The 20,988-nt window shown below is 42.0% G+C and overlaps 2 protein-coding genes across 5 annotated transcripts in view; one reads left to right on the top strand and one right to left on the bottom strand.

Moving 5' to 3' along the window:
- The window catches only part of casq2 (calsequestrin 2), a 29,269-nt gene extending 24,430 nt beyond the window's left edge, over positions 1-4,839 (bottom strand). The window contains exons 1-2 of the mRNA XM_078408699.1: positions 4,448-4,839; positions 3,908-3,992 (exon numbers count right to left, since the gene is read on the bottom strand). Coding sequence (XP_078264825.1) covers positions 3,908-3,992; positions 4,448-4,687 — 325 coding nt within the window. The 5' untranslated portion in view covers positions 4,688-4,839. The remainder of the gene's footprint in view (positions 1-3,907; positions 3,993-4,447) is intronic.
- Positions 4,840-11,815: 6,976 nt separating this feature from the next.
- The window catches only part of ccdc181 (coiled-coil domain containing 181), a 13,901-nt gene continuing 4,728 nt past the window's right edge, over positions 11,816-20,988 (top strand). Inside the window, exons 1-4 of one of the 4 annotated variants that reach the window (XM_078409237.1) lie at positions 11,816-11,922; positions 13,235-13,361; positions 15,985-16,992; positions 19,796-19,939. In XM_078409237.1, coding sequence (XP_078265363.1) covers positions 13,251-13,361; positions 15,985-16,992; positions 19,796-19,939 — 1,263 coding nt within the window. In that variant the 5' untranslated portion in view covers positions 11,816-11,922; positions 13,235-13,250. The other 3 variants (XM_078409239.1, XM_078409238.1, XM_078409240.1) reach the window with 3 other exon arrangements.

The following is a 20,988-nucleotide window of genomic DNA, read 5'->3' as shown; positions in this document are numbered from 1 at the left end:
CATGGAAACAGGCCTTTCGACCCATCAAGGCTAAGCAGACCATCGATCTCTTGTTCACACTAGTTCTATCCTACACAGAAGCCAGTTAACCTACAAACCTGCACATCTTTGGAATGTGGGAGGTCAGGATTGAACCCGGGTCTGTCGCTATGAGGCAGTGGTTCTACCCATTGCACCACTGTGACACCCTTCAGGTTCGCAAGCCTGATGAGTCTTTGTCCCTCACTATAGCCTCCTCCTGTGAATACACTAACCATCACCATTACTACTAAGATGGCAATGTAGAACCTACATAACTTCCCTGGCCTTTCACCACTCTTTACCCTGTTCCACCCCTATCATCTTACTTTTAGAGTGGGCATTGTCTATTAATTTTGTACATTCACCCAGATTTCTCTCCGGAAAAGACTCCCTCATTCTATCCAATCTCAGTTTTCGTTTTGCCTCATCTCCTCTAAATTCACTCGTAAACTAAGAACAGCCTTCCTCACTATCTACAACTCCTCCAATTTTGGTGTAGTCAGCAAACTTACTCACCAACCCATCTGCATTTATGTCGAGGTCATATATATCACGAACAACAAAGGTCCCAGCACAGATTCCTACGGAACTCCACTGGCCACAGACCTCCAGCCAGACTATTTACCTTCCACCACAATCCTCTGACTTCTATGACTAAACCATTTCTGAATCCTTACAACCAAGTCATTGTGAATCCCCTACATCTTAATCTAGTGGATTACCATGAGGGACCTAATCAAAAGCCTTACTAAAATCCATGTACACAACTTCCACCGCCCTACCTTCATCAATCTCCTTTGTCACTTCCACAAAAAACACAATCAAGTTAGTGAGATATGACCTGCCATGTATAGGGTGGTACAGTGGTACACTGGTAGAGTTGCTGCATTACAACACCAGAGTCCTAGGTTAAATTCTGACTACGGGTGCTGTGAGATGGTGTTTGTATGTTCTCCCTGTGACTGCCTGTGACTTCCCACTCTCCAAAAACTTACAGGTTTGTAGGTTAATTGTCTTTGGTAAAAATTGTAAATTGTCTTTAGTGTGTAGGATAGTGCTAGTGTACGTGGATTGCTGGTCGGCACGGACTCGATGGGATGAAGGGCTTGTTTCCGCGTTGTATCTCTAAACTAAACTAAACTAAACAAAGCCATGCTGGCTATCCCTAATTAGCCTATTCGGTTCCTACATCTTTCATTGCATTCATTTTTCTAATTGTTCATTGGCTGAACCTCCCTCTCAGCATTGTTTGAGCTTGCCTTTGGCTCATTCAGCATTGATTACTGTGTGCAGGACACACCTTATGGTGCAGGCTTGTTCAGACGCTGAATAGGAGTTGCCACATTTGGTGGGATGACCCCCTATCTCATGATAGCCTGCTTGGAGCTTAGAACAGTACAGCACAGGAACAGGCCCTTCTGCCCACAATGTCTGTGCCAAACATGATGCCAAGACTATATTTATCTCCACTCATGTCTAAAGCCAACTCTACCAGACCACCATTGCAACTGTCAAAGTAGATTTAAGGCAGGCACATTTTATATAAACAAATTTTAAAAGCATCATATTTCACTTTACAGAGAAGAAAACAGGCCAAAATACACACAGACGTTAAGCAGAAAACTAACTGGCAAATCAATAAATTAAATTTGGGACCGCACGGTGGTGCAGAGGTAGAGTTGCTGCTTTACAGCGCCAGAGACCTGGGTTCGATCCTGACTATAGGTGCTATCTGAATGGAGTTTGTACGTTCTCCCTGTGACTGGGTGGGGTTTCTCCGGGTGCTCTGGTTTTCTCCCACACTCCAAAGACGTACAGGTTTATAGGTTAATCGGCTTTGGTAAAAATTGTAAATGATCCCTAGTGTGTGTGTAGGACAGTGCTTGTGTATGGGAATGGCTAGTCAGCGTGGACTTGATGGGCCGAAGGGCTTGTTTCCACACTGTATCTCTGAACTAAACTAAACTAAAGGACTGCACGATTTACTTAACTAACACTGGTGAAGGAATCTATCGTAAGGTTTCTGGTATCACGCGGGAGGACATACAAAATTCAGAAAAAGGTCTTACAACAGACTCAATAACCTTATTTACATCCTTTCATAAATAACAAAGGATGGTGGGTGTATGGAACAAGCTGCCAGAGGAGGTCGTTGAGGCTGGGACTAGTGTAGCTGGGACATTGTTGGCCGGTGTGGGCAGGTTGGGCCAAAGGGCCTGTTTCCACACTGTATCACTCTATGACTCTATGATAAATATGATGGAGAGCGGCACAGTGTTTGAACCTGACCTCGGGTGTTATCTATGTGCAGTTTGCACATTGTCCCTGTGACCGCGCGGAAACGAGTGCTCGATGGACAGCGTGGACTGGGTGGGCCGAAGGGCCAGTTTCTATGCTGTATCCTTAGATCAATTAATCAATGAATCAATCAATGATCATGAAAGCTAATGTGGACACATGTGGGGAAACAAAATCAAACGTGGTAATCAGCACCTTCCCGGGATGATGTTGTTTTTAAGGACATTTTTAAGCTCCAACCCCCACAGGGAGGATGGCTGTGGACACATAATTTTAAAAGGAAATGGATTGTTAGCTTTTTTAGTCTCTCTTTGAAAAGCAATTTAGATACCAACACCTCCAGATTCAGGGACAGTGACATCCCAGCTGTTATCAGTCAACTGAACCAGCTAGAGAGTGGTCCTGACCTACCATCGACCACATTGGAGACCCTCTGGCTATCTTTAATTGGACTTTACTAGACTTCATCTTGCATTTAATGATACACTTTATTCCGCCTATCCTGTATCTGTACATTGTGGACGGCTTGATTGTAATCATATATTGTCTTTCTGCTGACTGGATAGCATGCAACAGAAAAGCTTTTCTGTACCTCAGTACACACGTCAATAATAATATAAACTAACTGTGGCAACTGCCTGTGGCCAGTTACAATGGCAGTGTCATGTAAGTTGGGTGAAATCACCTCTGCAAACAAAATGTGTAGGAAGGAACTGCAGATGCTAGTTTACATTGAAGATGTTTACATTGCCCACATAAAAATCGAAATAACGTTTTTGCAACCAGTACGCTCGTGAGCGAAACCTGCACGAGATAGCCCAGCTGTTGGCGGTTGTGCAGTAGAAAACAGAAACAGAAAGAGATAGACACAAAATGCTGGAGTAGCCTAGTGGGTCAGGCAGGAATAGGTGACGTTTTGGGTTAAGACCCTTCATCAGACCCTGATGATGGTGATGGTCTGATGAAGGATATCGACCCGAAATGTCACCTATTTCTTTTCTCTAGAGATGCTGCCTGACCCGCTGAGTTACTCCAGCATTTTGTTTCATCACGGGCAGCACGGTGGCACTGTGGTAGAGTTGCTGCCTTACAACGCTTGAAACGCCGGAGACCCAGGTTCGATCTTGACCACGCGTGCAGTCTGTATGGAGTTTGTATGTTCTCCCTCCATCAGTCTGAAGAAGGGTCTCGACCCGAAACGTCACCCATTCCTTCTCTCCTGAGATGCTGCCTGACCTGCTGAGTTACTCCAGCATTTTGTGAATAAATACCTTCGATTTGTACCAGCATCTGCAGTTCTTTTTCTACACTACTACTTGTATGTTCTCCCTGTGAACACGTGGGTTTTCCCCGAGATCTTCAGTTTCCTCCCACACTCCAAAGATATTCAGGTGTGTAGGTAAATTGGCTTGGTATTTGTCCCTAGTGCATGTAGGGTAGTGTTAATGTGCGGGGATCGCTGTGCCGTGCAGACTCGGTGGGCCGAAGGGTCTGTTTCTGCGCTGTATCTCTAAACTAAACTAAACTAAACTAAACCTCTGCAGACGTTAATGTAAAATGCCAATTCATCCGAAGTTTTGTTCCTCACCCAGTTTCTTTGCCACTTTGGCATCTTTCTTCTCATCGACAAATCCGAATCCAACGTTTTTGTCTTGCAGGACCTGAGCTGCCAGCTGTCTCCAGAAATAAAATCAAGAAAAGAAAGAGGAATATGTTGGTGGAATGTTTGAATGTTATATCGTGGACTTTCTGCACATCTCTGCTATACCATACTGAGAAAGGCACGCAGCCCATGGAAGTTCCAGTGCTTTACTTTGCCTTCTACACATTTAACTATTTACACCACTCAAGCAGAGAACCTTTTTAACCAAATCAAAGCACAAAGTGCTGGAGGAACTCAGCGGGACAGGCAGCATCTGTGGATCTGAGTTCCTCCAGCATTTGGTGTTTTGCTCAAGATTTTAGCATCTCCAACCTCTTGAGTTTCCCCAAAGTTTTTAAACACTTTGCATCATCTTTCCTGTGAGTCTCCGAGTAATGTACATTTTTTGCAACCATCCACCCTCCTCCCTCGTCCCTTCCACCACTTCCTCCCCATCACCTATTTTGAAAGCACACATGTCCTCACCTCCAGCACCAGCTCGGTCCGGTCAAAACGCTTCTGGGCAACTTTATCTCCTGCAGGTACCGCCTGATGGTACAGGAGGCACAGGATGTCGTACTTTTGCAAAAGCTTCTGGTAGTTTTTCATGTCGACGGTGCCAACTCTGTCTTTTCCATCATACCTGGGGAAATTGAGGCCATCCTTCGCCCTACCACGGAGGCAGGCCAGGGAGAAGATGGCCAGGCATAACCAAGTGCCCTTCATTGGGAAAAGTTAAACTTATATACTATTCACAGAGCAAAACAAACAAAAAAAGAGGTAGGGGTAACCAAAAAAATATCCTCGCCTTTCCCTTCCAGTTCTGCTTACAGTCCCTGATCGGAGAAACAGGGAGAGAGACAGAGGGGCAAGTTACTATATCGTATGAAGGAAGAACAGATAAGAGGCAGGGCGTGAATGCACACATACCATCTCCTCCTATTTAAATCTCCATTTTAAGTAACAGTTGTTTCCAGCTATAAATACATGGCACTAATAGAGCAAAGGCAGGAGCCCAGAGCAGATTTGCCATCCTCACTCTGATGGTCTCTTTTTTTTTGGCAGAGGGGAGGGGAAAGGAGGACTGACCTTTCGGATGTCAAGACCACGCATCGGGCTGGCATTATCATTACCTTCCCCCTTCTCCCATAACAACTGTCGCCGGCCGCTGATTATGTTTCCATTTTGTCACGTCGAGAGGTCAAGGAATGAGGAGGGAATTCTTTGCGTGCCTGGGGGAGGGGTTTTATGATTGCACTGTTCTACTTTATATGGATTATCCTCAGGAGATCAAGCTGGAGGGTTCATTGTCGGATCAACTATCTGCCTGGCCTTTTTATTCACTGCTACAAAACACACAAGAAATTACGGAGAAACAAAAATCTAATTACAATCTTTTCCCGAGAATGCAGAAAATTAATTTAATTCAATGCAATGATGTACAAAAGAAATATTACATATTTCACGGTGTTTTTTAAAATCTCGTTCTTTAGTTTTTAGCTTTAGTTTTAGAGATACAGCCATGGAAACAGACGCTCTGGCCCACTGAGTCAATGGCCAATGTCCTACCCCCAGGATGATGTAAGTCGAATTCCCTTGCAGTGATCCAAAATGAGCATTTCGCTAGGATGGTCGTCATCCCAGCTGCCTCTGAAGTGGTAGTTGCAAGAATGAAGAGCCACGGATTGGAATTTAAAGTTTTAATTTTAGAGATACAGCGTGGAAACAGGCCCTTCTGCCATGCTGACCATTGATCACCTGTTCACACTAGTTCTATGTTATCCCACTTTCTCATCCACTCCCTACACACTAGGGGCAATTTACAGAGGCCGATTGACCTACAAACCCGCACGTCTTTGGGATGTGAGAGGAAACCGGAGTACCCGGAGGCAACCTATGTGGCCACATGGAGAACGTACAAACTTGACACAGACATCAGCTCAGGTCAGGATCAAGAGCAAAGAGTCAAGAGTGTTTTATTGTCATATGTCCTGAAATTATATATATACATATATATATATAATTTTGGGACATATGACAATAAAACACTCTATGTGTTGTAGTGTTTAATAACCTGATGGTTCTATGGAAAAAACTGTATCCCTGGAGCTGTAAAGCATCAACTCTACCACTACTCCACTGTGCTGCCCTCTCTTGAATTTGTGTAGCAAGGAAACAAGTACTAAAGTTATTAACAATGTATGCTTTAATTTGTTTTGTTTTCCGCACATAGTTAACTTATTGATCATTAGAGGCTTCCATTATACATATTCGCAATGCACAGTGAGAAAGGCACCACCTCACTGCATTGTTGGGAGTATATATCTATAAATAACCAGCAGGCTGACCGGTATAAACCACCGCCTGTCCCAATGTGAGGGTCTACAGCAGGTGGTTTGTCCAACACACATAACAGCAGGGCAGGGTTGTTGAAAGCTGAGGAACAGCGCCATCCTGTGAGCTGGACCTTCGACTCTCCGGACGACTATGCCAAGAGTACCACAGACTTTTGTTCAGATTCAGAGCAGCACCATATTTTCACGGGATGTGCAAGTAATGTTATTCTTGGCACCAGGAACAACAGAGACTGGTTTCCAAATAAAAAGGACACAAAATGCTGGAGTAACTCAGCGGGGCAGGCGGCATCTCTGGAGAACATGGGCGGATGACGTCTCTGGTTGGGACCATTCTTCAGACTAATTGTAGTGGGGAGGGGAGGGGGTAAAGCTGGTGGGGACAGGACAAAGCTTGGCAAATGATACAAAGTGCTGGAGTAACTCAGTCGGTCATGGAGCATCTCTGGGGAACATAAGTGACATTGCAGGTTGGAACCATTCTTCAGACTGAAGTCACTGTCTGAAGAAGGGTCCCAACCCGAAATCTCACCTACTCATGTTCTCCAGAGATGCTGCCTGACCTGCAGAGTTACTGACTCTGGAAAAACCAGCACTGGCAGTTCCTTATATCTATGTCGGCAAGTACTTTAGTTTATACTGTTTTAGTTGGATACTTGCCATTTTAGTTTATTGTCACGTGCACTGAGGTACAGTGAAAAGCTTTTGTTGTATGCTAACCAGTAAGCAGCAAGACTATACATGATTATAATCGAGCTGTCCACAGGGTACAGATTTGTTAGAATAGAGGTCTAAAAGAGTGGAACAATTGTAATGCTTGATTGCAGATCCACTACTGTGACCAGCACACTAAGAGTCACTTGGTGTGGGCGCCATCTTGGATCAGGGTGGGAGGGGGTTGATTAGCAAATGGGTTGACAAAAGCCAGAGATGAAAAGACTAATGGTAATTAAAAGGAGAAAAGAGGCATGAAATGTGAAGCCAGATTGGTCCCCTTCTACCAATATCCCTTCCTCGGGCATCCCTTCCTCGGGCATCTTCTCGCGTTACCTTACTACCTTTTGTTTTTTCATCTCTGGCCTTTGTCGAACCATCTGCCAATCCATATCCAAACATAGAGACACTAGGAACTTCAGATGTTGGAATCTTAAGGAAAACACAAAGTGATGGAGGAACTCAACAGGTCAGGCAGCATCTGTTGAGGGAATGGACAGATAATGTTTCTGGTTGGGACCCTCCTTCAGACTGATTGTAGTAGGGGTAGGGAGGGAAGCTGTGTGTCGGATAGAACTAGTGTATGGGTGATCGTTGGTCGGCGGACTCAGTGGGCCCAAAGGCCTGTTTCCGCGCTGTATCTCTATACTAAACTAAACTAAACTAAAGATAGACACAAAACCAGCATCTACAGTTCCTTTTCATTGCATTATAAACCAAAACTAAATTTAGTCCCCATTAAAAAAATAGTTCAGTCTCTCCCCGTCTTTAAGTGCTTGCATCAGAAGTTTTAATTGCACAATAAAAACCACACACATGAGTATGTTTTGTAGCAACTGGACATATGCAGTAACATACAAAGTGTTGGAGACAAGCATTGTGCAGTTTCTTGAGTTACTGCAGCATTTTATACTTTACTCAAGATTCCAGCATCGGCAGTTCTTGTGTGTTACTCGAGCACTTTGAAGTTTACTCAGGATTCTAGCATCTGCAGATTCTTTAATTTTCTCCAGCACGTTGTATTTCACTCAAGATTCCAGCATTTGCAGTTCCTTGAGTTACTCCAGCACTTTGTACTTTACTTCAAGATTCCACCATTTGCAGTTCCTTGTGTTTAGAGTTTAGAGATACATCGCAAAAATAGGCTCTTCGGCCCACCGAGTCCACTCTGACCAGCGATCACCCTGTACACCAACATTATCCTACACACTAGCGACAATTTACCATCGCCAATTAACCTACAAACCTGCACGTCTTTGGAGTGTGGGAGGAAACCGGAGCACCCGGAGAAACCTACTCGGTCAAATGGAGAATGTACAAACTCCGTACAGACAGCACCCGTAGTCAATATTAAACCCGGGTCTTTGGCACTGTATGGCAGCAACTCTACTGCTGCGCCACCCTAGTTACTCCAGCACTTTGTATTTTACTCAAGATTCCAGCATCTGCAGTTCCTTGAGTTACTCCAGTACTTGGCATTTTACTCATCATTCTAGCACCTGCAGTTTCTTGTGTGGACGGACACTACATGATGAATGGACATTTCATTGCTGCTATTTACATATTTAAATGCCATTGTAAATGCAGACAATGCCCTTCATTGACAAATTTATATTGCATTATATTAGCATAATAAAAATGTGCTAATGATATGGGCTTTGAGTAGTACCATCACTGGCAATTTTCCAATCTATCAACTTTTTCCCATGATGATTAGTGTTGATGAGGCCTGGGAAAGAAAAGCAAAGCTGCCTCTCTCTCTGCGCTTTGAATATGAACAGCATTTTCACACTTTAAAAATATAATAAGAACTGAACAAACAAACCATAACAAGAATTGAGAGCTTAAAACGTTTCAAGCCTATGTCACTTCCAGTTTCATCACAGTTGATTTCTTAAGCCTTAGACCTGAGACTGAACGCACAAATGCCTTTTTCTCTGCTTTTATTGTTGACCAGAATATTTCTGCACAAGCTTACAGCTTACAGGTTGCCTGCATTTTGTAACGCCAAAGTAATTTTAACGATCTCGTTCCCTGTGTGCTAAAGATGTGAAATGCCTCTAGGAGGTAGTATTTTGCCATTTATGGTTCTGGCCACCTTTAATTCCATTTAACAACCCAACAGTATGAATATCAAACTCCATTTTAGGTAACTACCCAACTACAATGCAGTCTACAGGATCTCGATCCGAAACTTCACCTATACCTTTTCTCCAGGGATACTGCCTGACTCACTGAATTACTCCAGAATTTTGTGTCAATCTTTGGTGTAAATCAGCATCTGCAGTTCCCTCCTATATAACAACCTTTTCCCTCCCCTGTTCCCTTTCACCTACATCCCTTCCTCTGACTTCACATTTTGTGTCCCTTCTGTCCTTATCTCCTTATCTTACAGCTTTTGATTTCTTCCCATCTCTGTCCTCCCATCTGCCAATCAAACCCCCCTCGTCTCTATCCACCTTTCACTTGTCCAGATGTAGATTTAGATGTAGATGTAGAGTTACTCCAACACTTTGAGTCTATCTCCGCCTATCACTCACCAGATTAATACACAAAAGGACACAAAGTGCCGGAGTAACTCAGCGTGTCAGGCAGCATCTATGGAGAACATGTCTAAGAAGAGTCTTGACCCAAAACGTCACCCATCCATGTTTTTGTCTATTTATTATCTATTAAGTACTGTGTTTACAGACCTGGTTTATTCTCGCAATGTGTTGTTTTTTCTTTAATTTAACTTTTTTTAGTTTGTTAACGGGAGAGTCTAGCTCCAGAGGCCATTGTCTCAGAATAAAAGGACGTACCTTTAAAAAGATGAGGAGGAATTTCTTTAGTGAGAGGGTGGTGAATCTATGGAATTCATCGCCACAGAAGGCTGTGGAGACCATCATTGGGTATTTTTAAGGTGGAGTTTGACTGTTACTTGATTGGTAAGGGTGTCAGGGGTTATAGGAAGAAGGCAGGAAAATGGGGTTGAAAGGGAAAGATAGATCAGCCATGATTGAATGGGGAGTAGATGATGGGCTGAATGGTCTAATTCTACTCCTATGACCTATGATCTTTTGAACTTTATTCTTGCAAAATATTGTTTTTTCTTTCATTTAACTTTTTTATCATCTATTTACTACCTCGACTACCAGTACTGTGTTTACAAATCTGTTTTATTTTTGCAATATATTATCTTTTCTTTAATTCCACGAACCTTTCACCGTCCGGCGCGGCGCTTCAATGTTGGGAGCCCCGACCGCCCCAATGTGGCAACTCCAACAGCCTGACCATGGGAGAAGATGGCAGGGGAAGAGAAAAATACATTCTTGCCTTCCATCACAGTGAGGAGGTGACTGGAGGAGACTCACTGTTGTGGATGTTTCTTTTGTTTGGTGTTGGTTTATGATTGTATGTGTTATTGCATATTTTTATTGCTTATTTTTATTGGTCTTATTGTTGAACTGCGGGTAATTTTTCATTTCACTGCACATTTATGTGTATGTGACAAATAAATTGACTATTGACTATTGAAATTCTTTTTTGTCCATTTATTATCTACGGAGCAGTGTCTAGTAGGGTTCCGCAAGGCTCGGTGGTAGGACCCCAATTGTTTACTATACATATTAATGATTTAGACGAGGGAATTAAATGTAACATCTCTAAGTTTGCAGATGACACAAAGCCGGGTGGCAGTGTGAGCTGCGAGGAGGATACTATGAGGATGCAAGGTGACTTGGATAGGTTGGATGACTGGGCAGAAGCAGTATAATGTGGATAAATGTGAGGTTATCCACTTTGGTGGCAAGATCAGGAAGGCAGATTATTATCAGAATGGTGTCAGATTAGGAGAAGGGGAGGTGCAACGAGACCTGAATGTGCTTGTCTATCAGTCACTGAAAGTTAGCATGCAGGTACAGCAGGCAGTGAAGAAAGCTAATAGCATGTTGGCCTTCATTGTGAGAGGATTTGAGTTTAGGAGCAAGGAGTTCCTACTGCAGTTTTACAGGGCCCTGGTGAGACAGCATCTGGAGTATTGTGTGCAATTTTGGTCTCCTAATTTGAGAAAGGACATTATTGCTATTGAGGGAGTGCAGCAGGTTCACCAGGTTAATTCCCGGGATGGGAATGACGTGTGATGAAAGAATGGGTCGACTGGGCTTGTATTCACTGGAATTTAGAAGGATGAGAGGGGATCTTATAGAAACATATAAAATTCTTCGAGGATTGGACAGGCTAGATGTAGGAAAAATGTTCCAGATGTTGGGGGAGCAGAACCAAGGGTCACAGTTTAAGAATAAGGGGTAGGACCCGTTTTATTCTTGCAACATATTTTTCCCTTAATTGAAATTCTTTTTTTGTATTTATTATCTGTCGGGCACTCTGTTTACAAACCTGTTATGCTGCTGCTGCTCCAGGTAAGGATTTAATTGTAGATAGTCACAAAACGCTGGAGTAGCTCCGCGGGACAGGCAACATCTATGGAGAGAAGGAATGGGGGACGTTTCGGGTCGAGACCGAGACCCTTGTTCAGACTGGGGAAGGGTCCACGACCCGAAACCTCATCCATTCCTTCTCTCCAGAGATGCTGCCTGTCCCGCTGAGTTACTCTGGCGTTTTGTATCTATCTTGGGTGTAAGCCAGCATCTGCAGTTCCTTCCTACACATAAGGGTTTAATTGGTCCCGCTTTGGGACATATGACAATGAAAGACTGGTTGACTGTGCAGAAAGCGCTGGCCTTGTTGCAACACAACAAATGCACGTGACCGCGTCACATGACCGCGATAGTTGTCGCCGTTGCCGTGGCGACCGTCACCGGGGGAGCCGTCGCCAGGGGTGACCGCGGGAGGCCGCGGCCGTTGAGAGGAGAAGGCGGCATTCGAGGAGCAGCGGCTGGGCGCCATGTTCAGGTAGGTGGGCGAGGAGCCTCGACCGCCCGGCACACCCCGACACCACAGGTCGAAGGGGCGGCTGCTGGAGATCACGATGCCGGGGATGAACATATTGGGCCCGGGTCACGGCGGCGATGCAGGAGATGGCGGCCATCGTTTAGAAGGGTCCACCTCCCGGCCCCAAGCAGGTGCACCGCTCTGTGCAACTGCACCACCACAGAATATAATGTTCGGTATTGCAACCTTTATTAACGCTAAATGTCACATAAAACATCCAATTCCCAACGCAATTATTTGCAAATGTTTTAAATTGTAGCAAGAGAGCTTTTTGAATTTTCTAAATGGCTATTTAATTTTTGATAAACTCTCCCTGCTTCGCTTTGACGTTACTGATTTAACTTTAGAACAGAGAGGACAGAACGAGCAGGAATACCGATTCAGTTAAAAATAATTCATTTGACAGCTGGTAGAAATACACAAAAGGGCACAAGGTGCTGAAGCCCTTTTGTGCCATTTGGCAACTCTGTCTTTTGGATTTGATCTCTAGGCTCAATGATATCGAGGGAATGGAGGGATATGGATTACGTGAGGGCAGAGGTAATTAGTTTATCTTGGCATCATGTTTGGCACAGACATTGTGCAAAAAAACAAATGTAAATGCTACTAGGAAGAGGCTACCAATACTTGTGAAGAACGATTTTAAATGGACGATTCTCATCTTGTGATACTTGTGCTTTACTGATGGATTTATTCACTGATGGATGTTTACTGATGGATGTTTATTAAGTAGTTAGAATGTGCATCCTCAACCATGATCACTGAACAAAGAAAGTTCATTACCTGTATCTGAAATTACTGGCAATTCACTGTTTGAAGGGCTGATGTGGAACCTTGGAGAAATACTTCTGTGAACAACAAGATCTGATGTCACACGGGGCAATTCCTAGATTTCTTACATGAGCTTTAGTAGTCTCTTGTTGAGAGTTGATGTTGGACTTGGTAAGCCCTTGACATGACGTTCAGAGCAAGTCATTCTCTTGTAGCGGTGCTGCTGAGGATGTATTGCCTATTTTAATCTGCCTATTTTAATGCTTTTATTGTTGGACTGTGGGTGACTGAATTTCGTCCAAAAAAATCGTTTTTTTGGATGACAAATAAAGTTATCTTGAATCTCTTGAATCTTGAATCTTGAATTCTGCATCTGAGATAACTGCTGCAAGCGCTGGCTAGTCATATACTCGTGTCATGAAATCACGCATATCTCTTGGCAAAAAAGAACTAGTAATAATGGCACACTTAATCTCATTGTCTTTCTCCCACAATCTTAAAGGAACTGCTAAACAAACATGAGTGAAGAGAATAGTGTTTCTTCACAAGTTGAAGAATATGAAGATGACTTTGAGAAAGACCTTGACTGGCTAATCAATGAAGAAACAAAAAATAGTGAAGACCCAGAGGTAATAAGTGAAAATAATTATGTATTGTAGGCATCCACTTTGATACTAATGAGGTATGATTATTTTCATAGAGCCACATATGTAACCTTGGTGTCATTGATCCCCAATGAGAATGTTTCTTTAATCCAAGCAAAGTAGACAGAGCTCTTAATGATAGCGGAGTCAGGGGGTATGGGGAGCGGGCAGGAACGGGGTACTGATTGTGAATGATCAGCCATGATCACATTGAATGGCGGTGCTGGCTCAAAGGGTTGAATGGCCTACTCCTGCACCTATTGTCTATTGTCTGAAAGTGTCAGCTAAAACAAAATGAAAAGTTGCATGAATTTTGGCCTAATCTGTTGCCAGCGTTTTTCTAAAATAAATGTTGTGTTTGTAAAAGCGTCAAAGTAAAATTTACGTTAATCTTTCTTTAATCTTTTGTCAAAATCTAAAAACCGAAAGCAAACAGCACGGAAATGGATTGTTTGGCCCACAATGTCCACACCTACTATCGAGCACCCACCTATACTGATCCCATTCTTCCTCTCTCATCGCAATCAACTTCTCACGTTCACTCCTGCCACCCACCTAAACTAGGGCTAATCTACCAATGTTTGGCAAGTGGGAGGAAACTGAAATACTTGGATGAAACCCACGCAACCAACCACAGTGAGAATATGCAACCATGCAGATAGTCAAGTGTGTTTTTATTGTCAAATGCCCCGAAACGAAACAATTACATTTTCACTTGTAACAGCACAACAGATATGTAAATACCATAAACCCACTGACTCACACAGCTATCTGGACTACATTTCTTCCCACCCGGTCTCCTGCAAAAAGTCTATCCCCTACTCCCAATTCCTCCGTCTACGCTGCATCTGCGCCCGGGATGAGGTGTTTCACACTAGGGCATCAGAGATGTCCTCATTCTTCAGGAAACGGGGCTTCACCTCTTCCATTATAGATGAGGCTCTCACTAGGGTCTCTTCTACATCCCGCAGCTCCCATCTTGCTCCCCCTCCCCCCATTCGTAACAAGGACAGAATCTCCTTCGTTCTCACCTTCCACCCCACCAGCCAACGTATCCAACAAATCATCCGCCAACATTTCCGTCACCTACAACGGGACCCCACCACTGGCCATATCTTCCCATCCCCTCCCCTTTCTGCGTTCCGCTGAGACCGTTCCCTCCGTAACTCTCTGGTCCACTCGTCCCTTCCTACCCAAACCACCCCATCCTCGGGCACTTTCCCCTGCAACCGCAGGAGATGCAACACCTGTCCCTTTACCTCCCCCCTCAACTCCATCCAAGGACCCAAACAGTCTTTCCAGGTGAGACAGAGGTTCACCTGCACCTCCTCCAACCTCATCTATTGCATCCACTGCTCCAGATGTCAACTTATTTACATTGGCGAAACCAAACGCAGGCATGGCGATCGCTTCGCTCAACACCTGCGCTCAGTCCGCATTAACCAATCTGATCTCCCGGTGGCTGAGCACTGCAACTTCCCCTCCCATTCCCAGTCTGACCTTTCTGTCATGGGCCTCCTCCAGTGCCATTGTGAGTCCCACCGGAAATTGGAGGAACAGCACCTCATATTTCGCCTGGGCAGCTTGCAGCCCAGTGGTATGAACATTGACTTCTCCAACTTTAGATAGTTCCTCTGTCCCTCTCTTCCCCTCCCCTTCCCAGATCTCCCACTGTCTTCCTGTCTCCACCTAAATCCTTCCTTTGTCTCGACCCGAAACGTCGCCCATTCCTTCTCTCCTGAGATGCTGCCTGACCTGCTGAGTTACTCCAGCATTTTGTGAATAAATACCTTTGATTTGTACCAACATCTGCAGTTATTTTCTTAGTACTCTGTAAAAACCATAATTAAACAAAAAAAAGTTCAGTATATAAAAAGAAAAACAATCCAACAAACAATAATAGTGCAAAGTCAAAAATAATGTGCTCAAGTCTATGTAGTTCGGAGCCACTTTGGAGGTTATAGTGATTAAATACTATAACGTCCATGGGCTTATTAAGATAGCACCACATGTCAGGGTCGAACACTGGACTCTGAAGCTGTGATGCAGTAAAAGTAACCCTGGACGTTCTCCCAACCTAAAGTGTAAAATACTGAATAATTACAACATTTGCTGATTTTGTTTTCCAGTTTTCTAACATTGTCACTGATTTGCTTTAGTGGAATCTTTCCCTATTTTGGTAATTGTCTTTTATTCCTCTCTCTCTTCTTCTTTCCACCTTCCTTCCATTCATTAATTCTCCATTCTTTTATTGCTCACTCAGTTATACGTTTGCTTCCGATGTTAATGCACTGAAAATTAAATAATTATCCTTTAATCCTTTTCCTTCATTGCATTCCAGTTGTTTCTGATATTTCCCTGAATTTCACTTCTTTCGGTTTTCTTACAACTTCATGATTATTTACAATTCAATATGTACTGAATTTTCTGCCTTTGGTAAAGAGCTAATTCTGAAGATGGATGTAATTTGACGAGATATAGTTTATATCAGCTGTAAAAGAGTTCAAGTAGCCACTAAATTTTAATGGATTTTCTTCCCTATCATGTCAAGAACATTGTATGAATAAAAATCAAGGTTTACTTGGGTAAATTATGTGGTTCTCCACAGGATTATGAAGAAGATGAAAACATTGAAGCCAAAATTGATAAGGAGTTAGATGATGAGGAAGAGGAAGCGAAGGAAAGTAAAGATGATGAGAAAAATTCTGGGAGTGAAATTGAAAAATCACACGATAAAGGTTTTCATAATAATATGAAAAATGCTAATGCAGAGGAAAACCTTACTACCATTAGCTCTGCTCCCAGATCAGAGACATGCAGTGAGAGCTTATTCCAGGAATTAAAGCAGGAGGACCTGCAGGATGAAGAACAGAGTGAGGAGGTAAAACGTTACATAATGGAAAAGATTGAACAGGCCAACAAAGTACTGAAGGACGAAGATCCCGTGAATCAAAATCGTGAGCGCAGATTGAAGTTCAAAGACAATTTAGTTGATTTGGAGGTCCCACCAGTGGAGTTTGCTGAAATAGATAGAGACAACGGAGAGATCACAGGTCCGAAGTGTATAAAGTATATTTCAAATAATGTTCAAAAAGACAATGACAAAGAAGTCACAGATCAGAAGTCTGGAAAGTGTATTTCCAATGATGTTCAAAAAGATAATGATGGAGGGGTCACAGATCAGATGTCTCAAATGCACATTTCAAATGATGCTCAGAAAGTTGATGATACGGAGAAACAGTGGGATGACGATAAGATCAAGGACAAGAAAGTGTTGATGGAGAAGGATGGAAAGTTTGAACTATTCAGCTTGCAGGATTTTGAAAGTAAAAGTGTACTACCTCAGATTAGTGTTGCTTTCAGTGAAAATGAATGGGAACAACCAGATAATTTGAAGGGAAAAAAACTCTCAAGCACCCAGAACAGTTTATCTCCCTCTCCAACAGAAGTACTTAATACACTAAAACTACCATTGGAACAAAAGGATCGGGTAACATCTCCATCTAAGACATTACCTCGAAGAACGCAATCTGCAATAGTTTCCCCAAAACAGTCTGCCCATCTGATTATCCCAGAACACAAAGAAATGAACTGGAAAACTCAACAAAAGAAGGAGGTAAACTTGGGTTTTTAAAGCTATGTAAATCAAATTAATATGCTTTAAAATTGCTTGGAATTTCTTATAGGATGGGCATCATTTTCATTGCGAGCAATATGTTGAGAATATATAATTTTCTTTAGTTTCATGGACCATAGAACAATATATCATAGGAATAGGCCCTTTGGCCCATGATGTCCGTGCCAAACATGATGCCCACTCAAACTAATCCATGTTACCTCCAGGTGCTCCATATTCCTCCATTCCCTGCATATTCATATATTTATCTAAAAGATTCTTAACGTCACTTGCAGTGGGTTCTAGGCACATACCGCTCTGCATTTTAAAAAACATGTCCCAAATATCTCCTTTAAACATTCTCCCTGTGATCTTGTTGTGCCCTCTACTATTTGAAGTTTTCACTCTGGGTACTTCTATCAGGTCACCCCTCAGTTTCTGCCCTCCAGAGAAAACAATTCAAGTTTGTCAAACCTCTCCTTACAGCTAAAACAACCTTATCCAGGCAGCATCCTGATAAACCTCTTTTTCATCCTCTCCAAAACCTGTACATCCGTCCTCTATGAGGTGACCAGAACTGCACAAAATACTCCAAACATGGCCTAACCAAAGTTCTATAATATTGCAATATGACTTCCTGAAGTCACATGATTTTTACTCATTATTATTCTTATTTCCTTTCTTAAATAAAGAAACAACATTGCCACCCCCAGTCCCCTAGGATCTCACCTGTGGCTAGAGAGGATGCAAAGATCTTCATTGTGGCATCTACAATAGACAATAAATGCAGGAGTAGGCCATTCGGCCCTTCGAGCCAGCACCACCATTCAATGTGATCATGGCGGATCATTCTCAATCAGTACCCCGTTCCTGCCTCCTCCCCATACCCCCTGACTCCGCTATCTTTAAGAGCTCTATCTAGCTCTCTCTTGAAAGCATCCAGAGAATTGGCCTCCACTGCCTTCTGAGGCAGAGAATTCCACAGATTTACAGACTGAAAAGTTGGACCTGCGGTGTATTTTCATTTTGAAAAAAGGCTAGCTAATCTAATGGGTGTGCAATAACTACATTAAAACTTGCCATAATTAAGTTATTTTGAAGTAAAGCACACTGTACTGAATTTACTGAATATCGTTGAAGAATGTTACAAGATTACTTGAAAATCAAATCTATCGTTAGTTTAAACATTCTTGCTTTCAAAAAACCCTTATAAATAAACCTGAGAAAGGTATTGAAACATCTATCCTAGACAAAGTTGCCTAATTCACTATCACCTAAATTAGTTCAGAATTTTGAGTCTACCTTTTTGGAATATGGTTGCATTTGTGACCAGGTTACAACAGCAATAAGCTGGAGCAAAAACTTATCTTCAGTCAGACACCCTCAGTGCACAACACAGTAGTTTGCACATCGTACTCCTGTTTTTATCAACATTAGCAAGTGCATCAGCTTTCCATCCCGATCTTGGCTGATGTTTTTTTCATATAGACTTGTTTCTGGACAGTTTTCACTCCCTCCACCTCTATCTTTCAGTCTGAAGAATGGTTCTGACCAAAATGTCGCCTATTCCCTTTTTGCAGAGTTGCTGCCTGACCTGCATAGTAACTCCAGCATTTTGTCTTATTTCTTTTCTTCTTTTCTTGTTGACTTGTTTGTGCTCAGGTTGTTGCTTCTTTGAATTCACACCACTTGTTTCACCTAGGTGTACAATGGTACCCAAAATACTATTCTCTGAGAACTTATCACAGTGGTAAAATATTGCATTACATTTGATTATAAATACATTTCCAGTCATCTCTTAATCTGTGTTTCACTGATAATTCTTTTTTAAATTTTTTTAAATATTTTTATTTTTGAAAAGCATATGTACAGATATAAAAGACAAATTTGTTACAAAGTTCTTACATAGCTTCAATTTTTAAATTTTTAAAGAGAGAAAATAAAAAATAAAGATAACATTCTAAACAAAACTTAACTTGAATAGAACATTGCACAGGAATGTTTATATATTTCCAAATGTATATCCATCCGAGATAAAAATTTGCAGTATCATGACATCTGAAACCTGCTTATTCAAAAAATCTTTGTCTGGATTTGTCTGAAAAATTGGATCTAATTTTTCTTGTGTCCCTTGGACTTCCTTCGTTCTTGAGGTACAAAATTGATTAAAACCAAAAGGTATAAACAACATTTTTACAACACTGTTTTACTACATTGTAGAGCCAAAGGTTTTGCATCAGATACTGGAAATCTGAAGTAAAAACAGAACATTTTGGAAATAGGCAGCAGCTCAAGATGATCACTGGAGGGAGAAACAGCATTAACTTTAGGTTGTGACATCCTAATGAAAAACCATTGCCTGAAATGTTAACTCGGTTGCTCTCTCTACAGATGTTGCCTGACCCCCTTAATATTTCTAAATTTTGTAATTTTTATTGTAGGTGTCCCCATACTATCTTTTGATGTATCTCTCCTCTCGTTTTTGATGTTGGCTTTCACTATGGGCTTTGGGCTTCAATGTAAAATTTCTTAGTTGAAGGAAAGAATGAGCTTATCGCCAGAATAATTTAATTAAGAAAATATTTTAAGTTATGATTAAAAACAAACTAGGTAGCATTTGTGGTAACTAACTAGCATTTTCTAGGCAATTGTGCATTGCTGTTGAAATTCCTGTACTTGAGGAGTGCAAGGCTGATTTTTCAAACTGCTTGGATTTGAGGTTCTTGGTAAACCGGGTTGATGAGGTGTGACAAACTGTATACCTTGTTGCAGCTTACATTAACATGATAATTTGTTGTGTAAGATATGGGCAAGGAAAACTGAAGAAGAGGAGCGGAAGAAAGAGAATAAGATAGCTTTTGGGATATGGCTTCAAAAGAAGAAACAGCAGCATCAGGAAGAAAGGAGAATTCAATATGCAAAAGAAATAGAAAAAAAGAATAGTAAGGTAATTGGAAATATTCTTTTTTGAAATTTGAAATCTAACTTCTGTCTAACTTATCAAATTACTCTTCAGCAAAAATAGTTTAGATTGCAATCTTGACAATTATCAATTTAGCATTTTGTTCGCAAGTAAAGAATGTCCATTTTGTTTTCGTAATTGATAGTTGTTGACTTAATTGCCACATGTTTTGTCTAGAATGACAGAGGTCGAGGGGAATCCTGATAGAAGTATGTAAAATTCTGAGAGGCATAGTTAGGGTAGCATATGCATAGTCTTTCTCAGGTGGAAATGTCACAGACTAGAGAGCGTGGCTTTAGAGTGAGAGAGAGAAAATTTGAAGGAGATGTGTGGGGCAAGGTTTTTTACACTGAGGGTGGTGGATGCCTGGAACGTGCTGCTAGGGGCGGAGGTAGAGACAGTTATGATAGTAGCGTTTAAGAGGCTTTTAGATGGGCACTTGGATATGCAGGGTATGAGGAATATGGGTCATGTGCAGGCAGATGTGATTAGTTTATTTTGGCATCATGTTCCACACAGACATTGTAGGCCGAAGAGCCTATTCTGGTGCTGTATTCTTCAATTAACACATCTTTTTTTAAATTTTCTTTTGCCTTTTTAAATATATCAATAAAATATGTATCTTTTCTTTCCTCCGTGCTTGCTCATCCACAATGATGGAGCTGCTCTGATAATCTCAGAGTTGGAGTTCCTAGAGTTTCAACCTCTACTATTTTCAAAGGAAATTAGGGATGAGCTAGAAAAGGTAACGTCTGATGCCCACCCAATAATAATGAGTAGGAAGGAACTGCAGATGCAGGCTTTTACCAAAGATGGACACAAAATACTGGAACAACTCAGTGGGTCAGGCAGCATCTCTGAAGAAATTTAATGGGTTAGAATCCTTTTTCAGACTGAAGAAGAGTTCCAACCTGAAATGTGGCCTATTGCTTTTCTCCAGAGATGCTGCCTGACCCGCTGAGTTACTCCAGCATTTAGCATCTATCTTCAGCAACAATAATGAATTGTTGATTAATAACCCTTGTGACACTTTA

The sequence above is a fragment of the Rhinoraja longicauda genome, chromosome 12 (assembly GCF_053455715.1).
Source record: "Rhinoraja longicauda isolate Sanriku21f chromosome 12, sRhiLon1.1, whole genome shotgun sequence".
Lineage (NCBI taxonomy): Eukaryota > Metazoa > Chordata > Chondrichthyes > Rajiformes > Arhynchobatidae > Rhinoraja > Rhinoraja longicauda.
The sequence above is the reverse complement of the archived record's forward strand: the minus strand, read 5'-3'. Positions and strand labels throughout refer to the sequence as shown.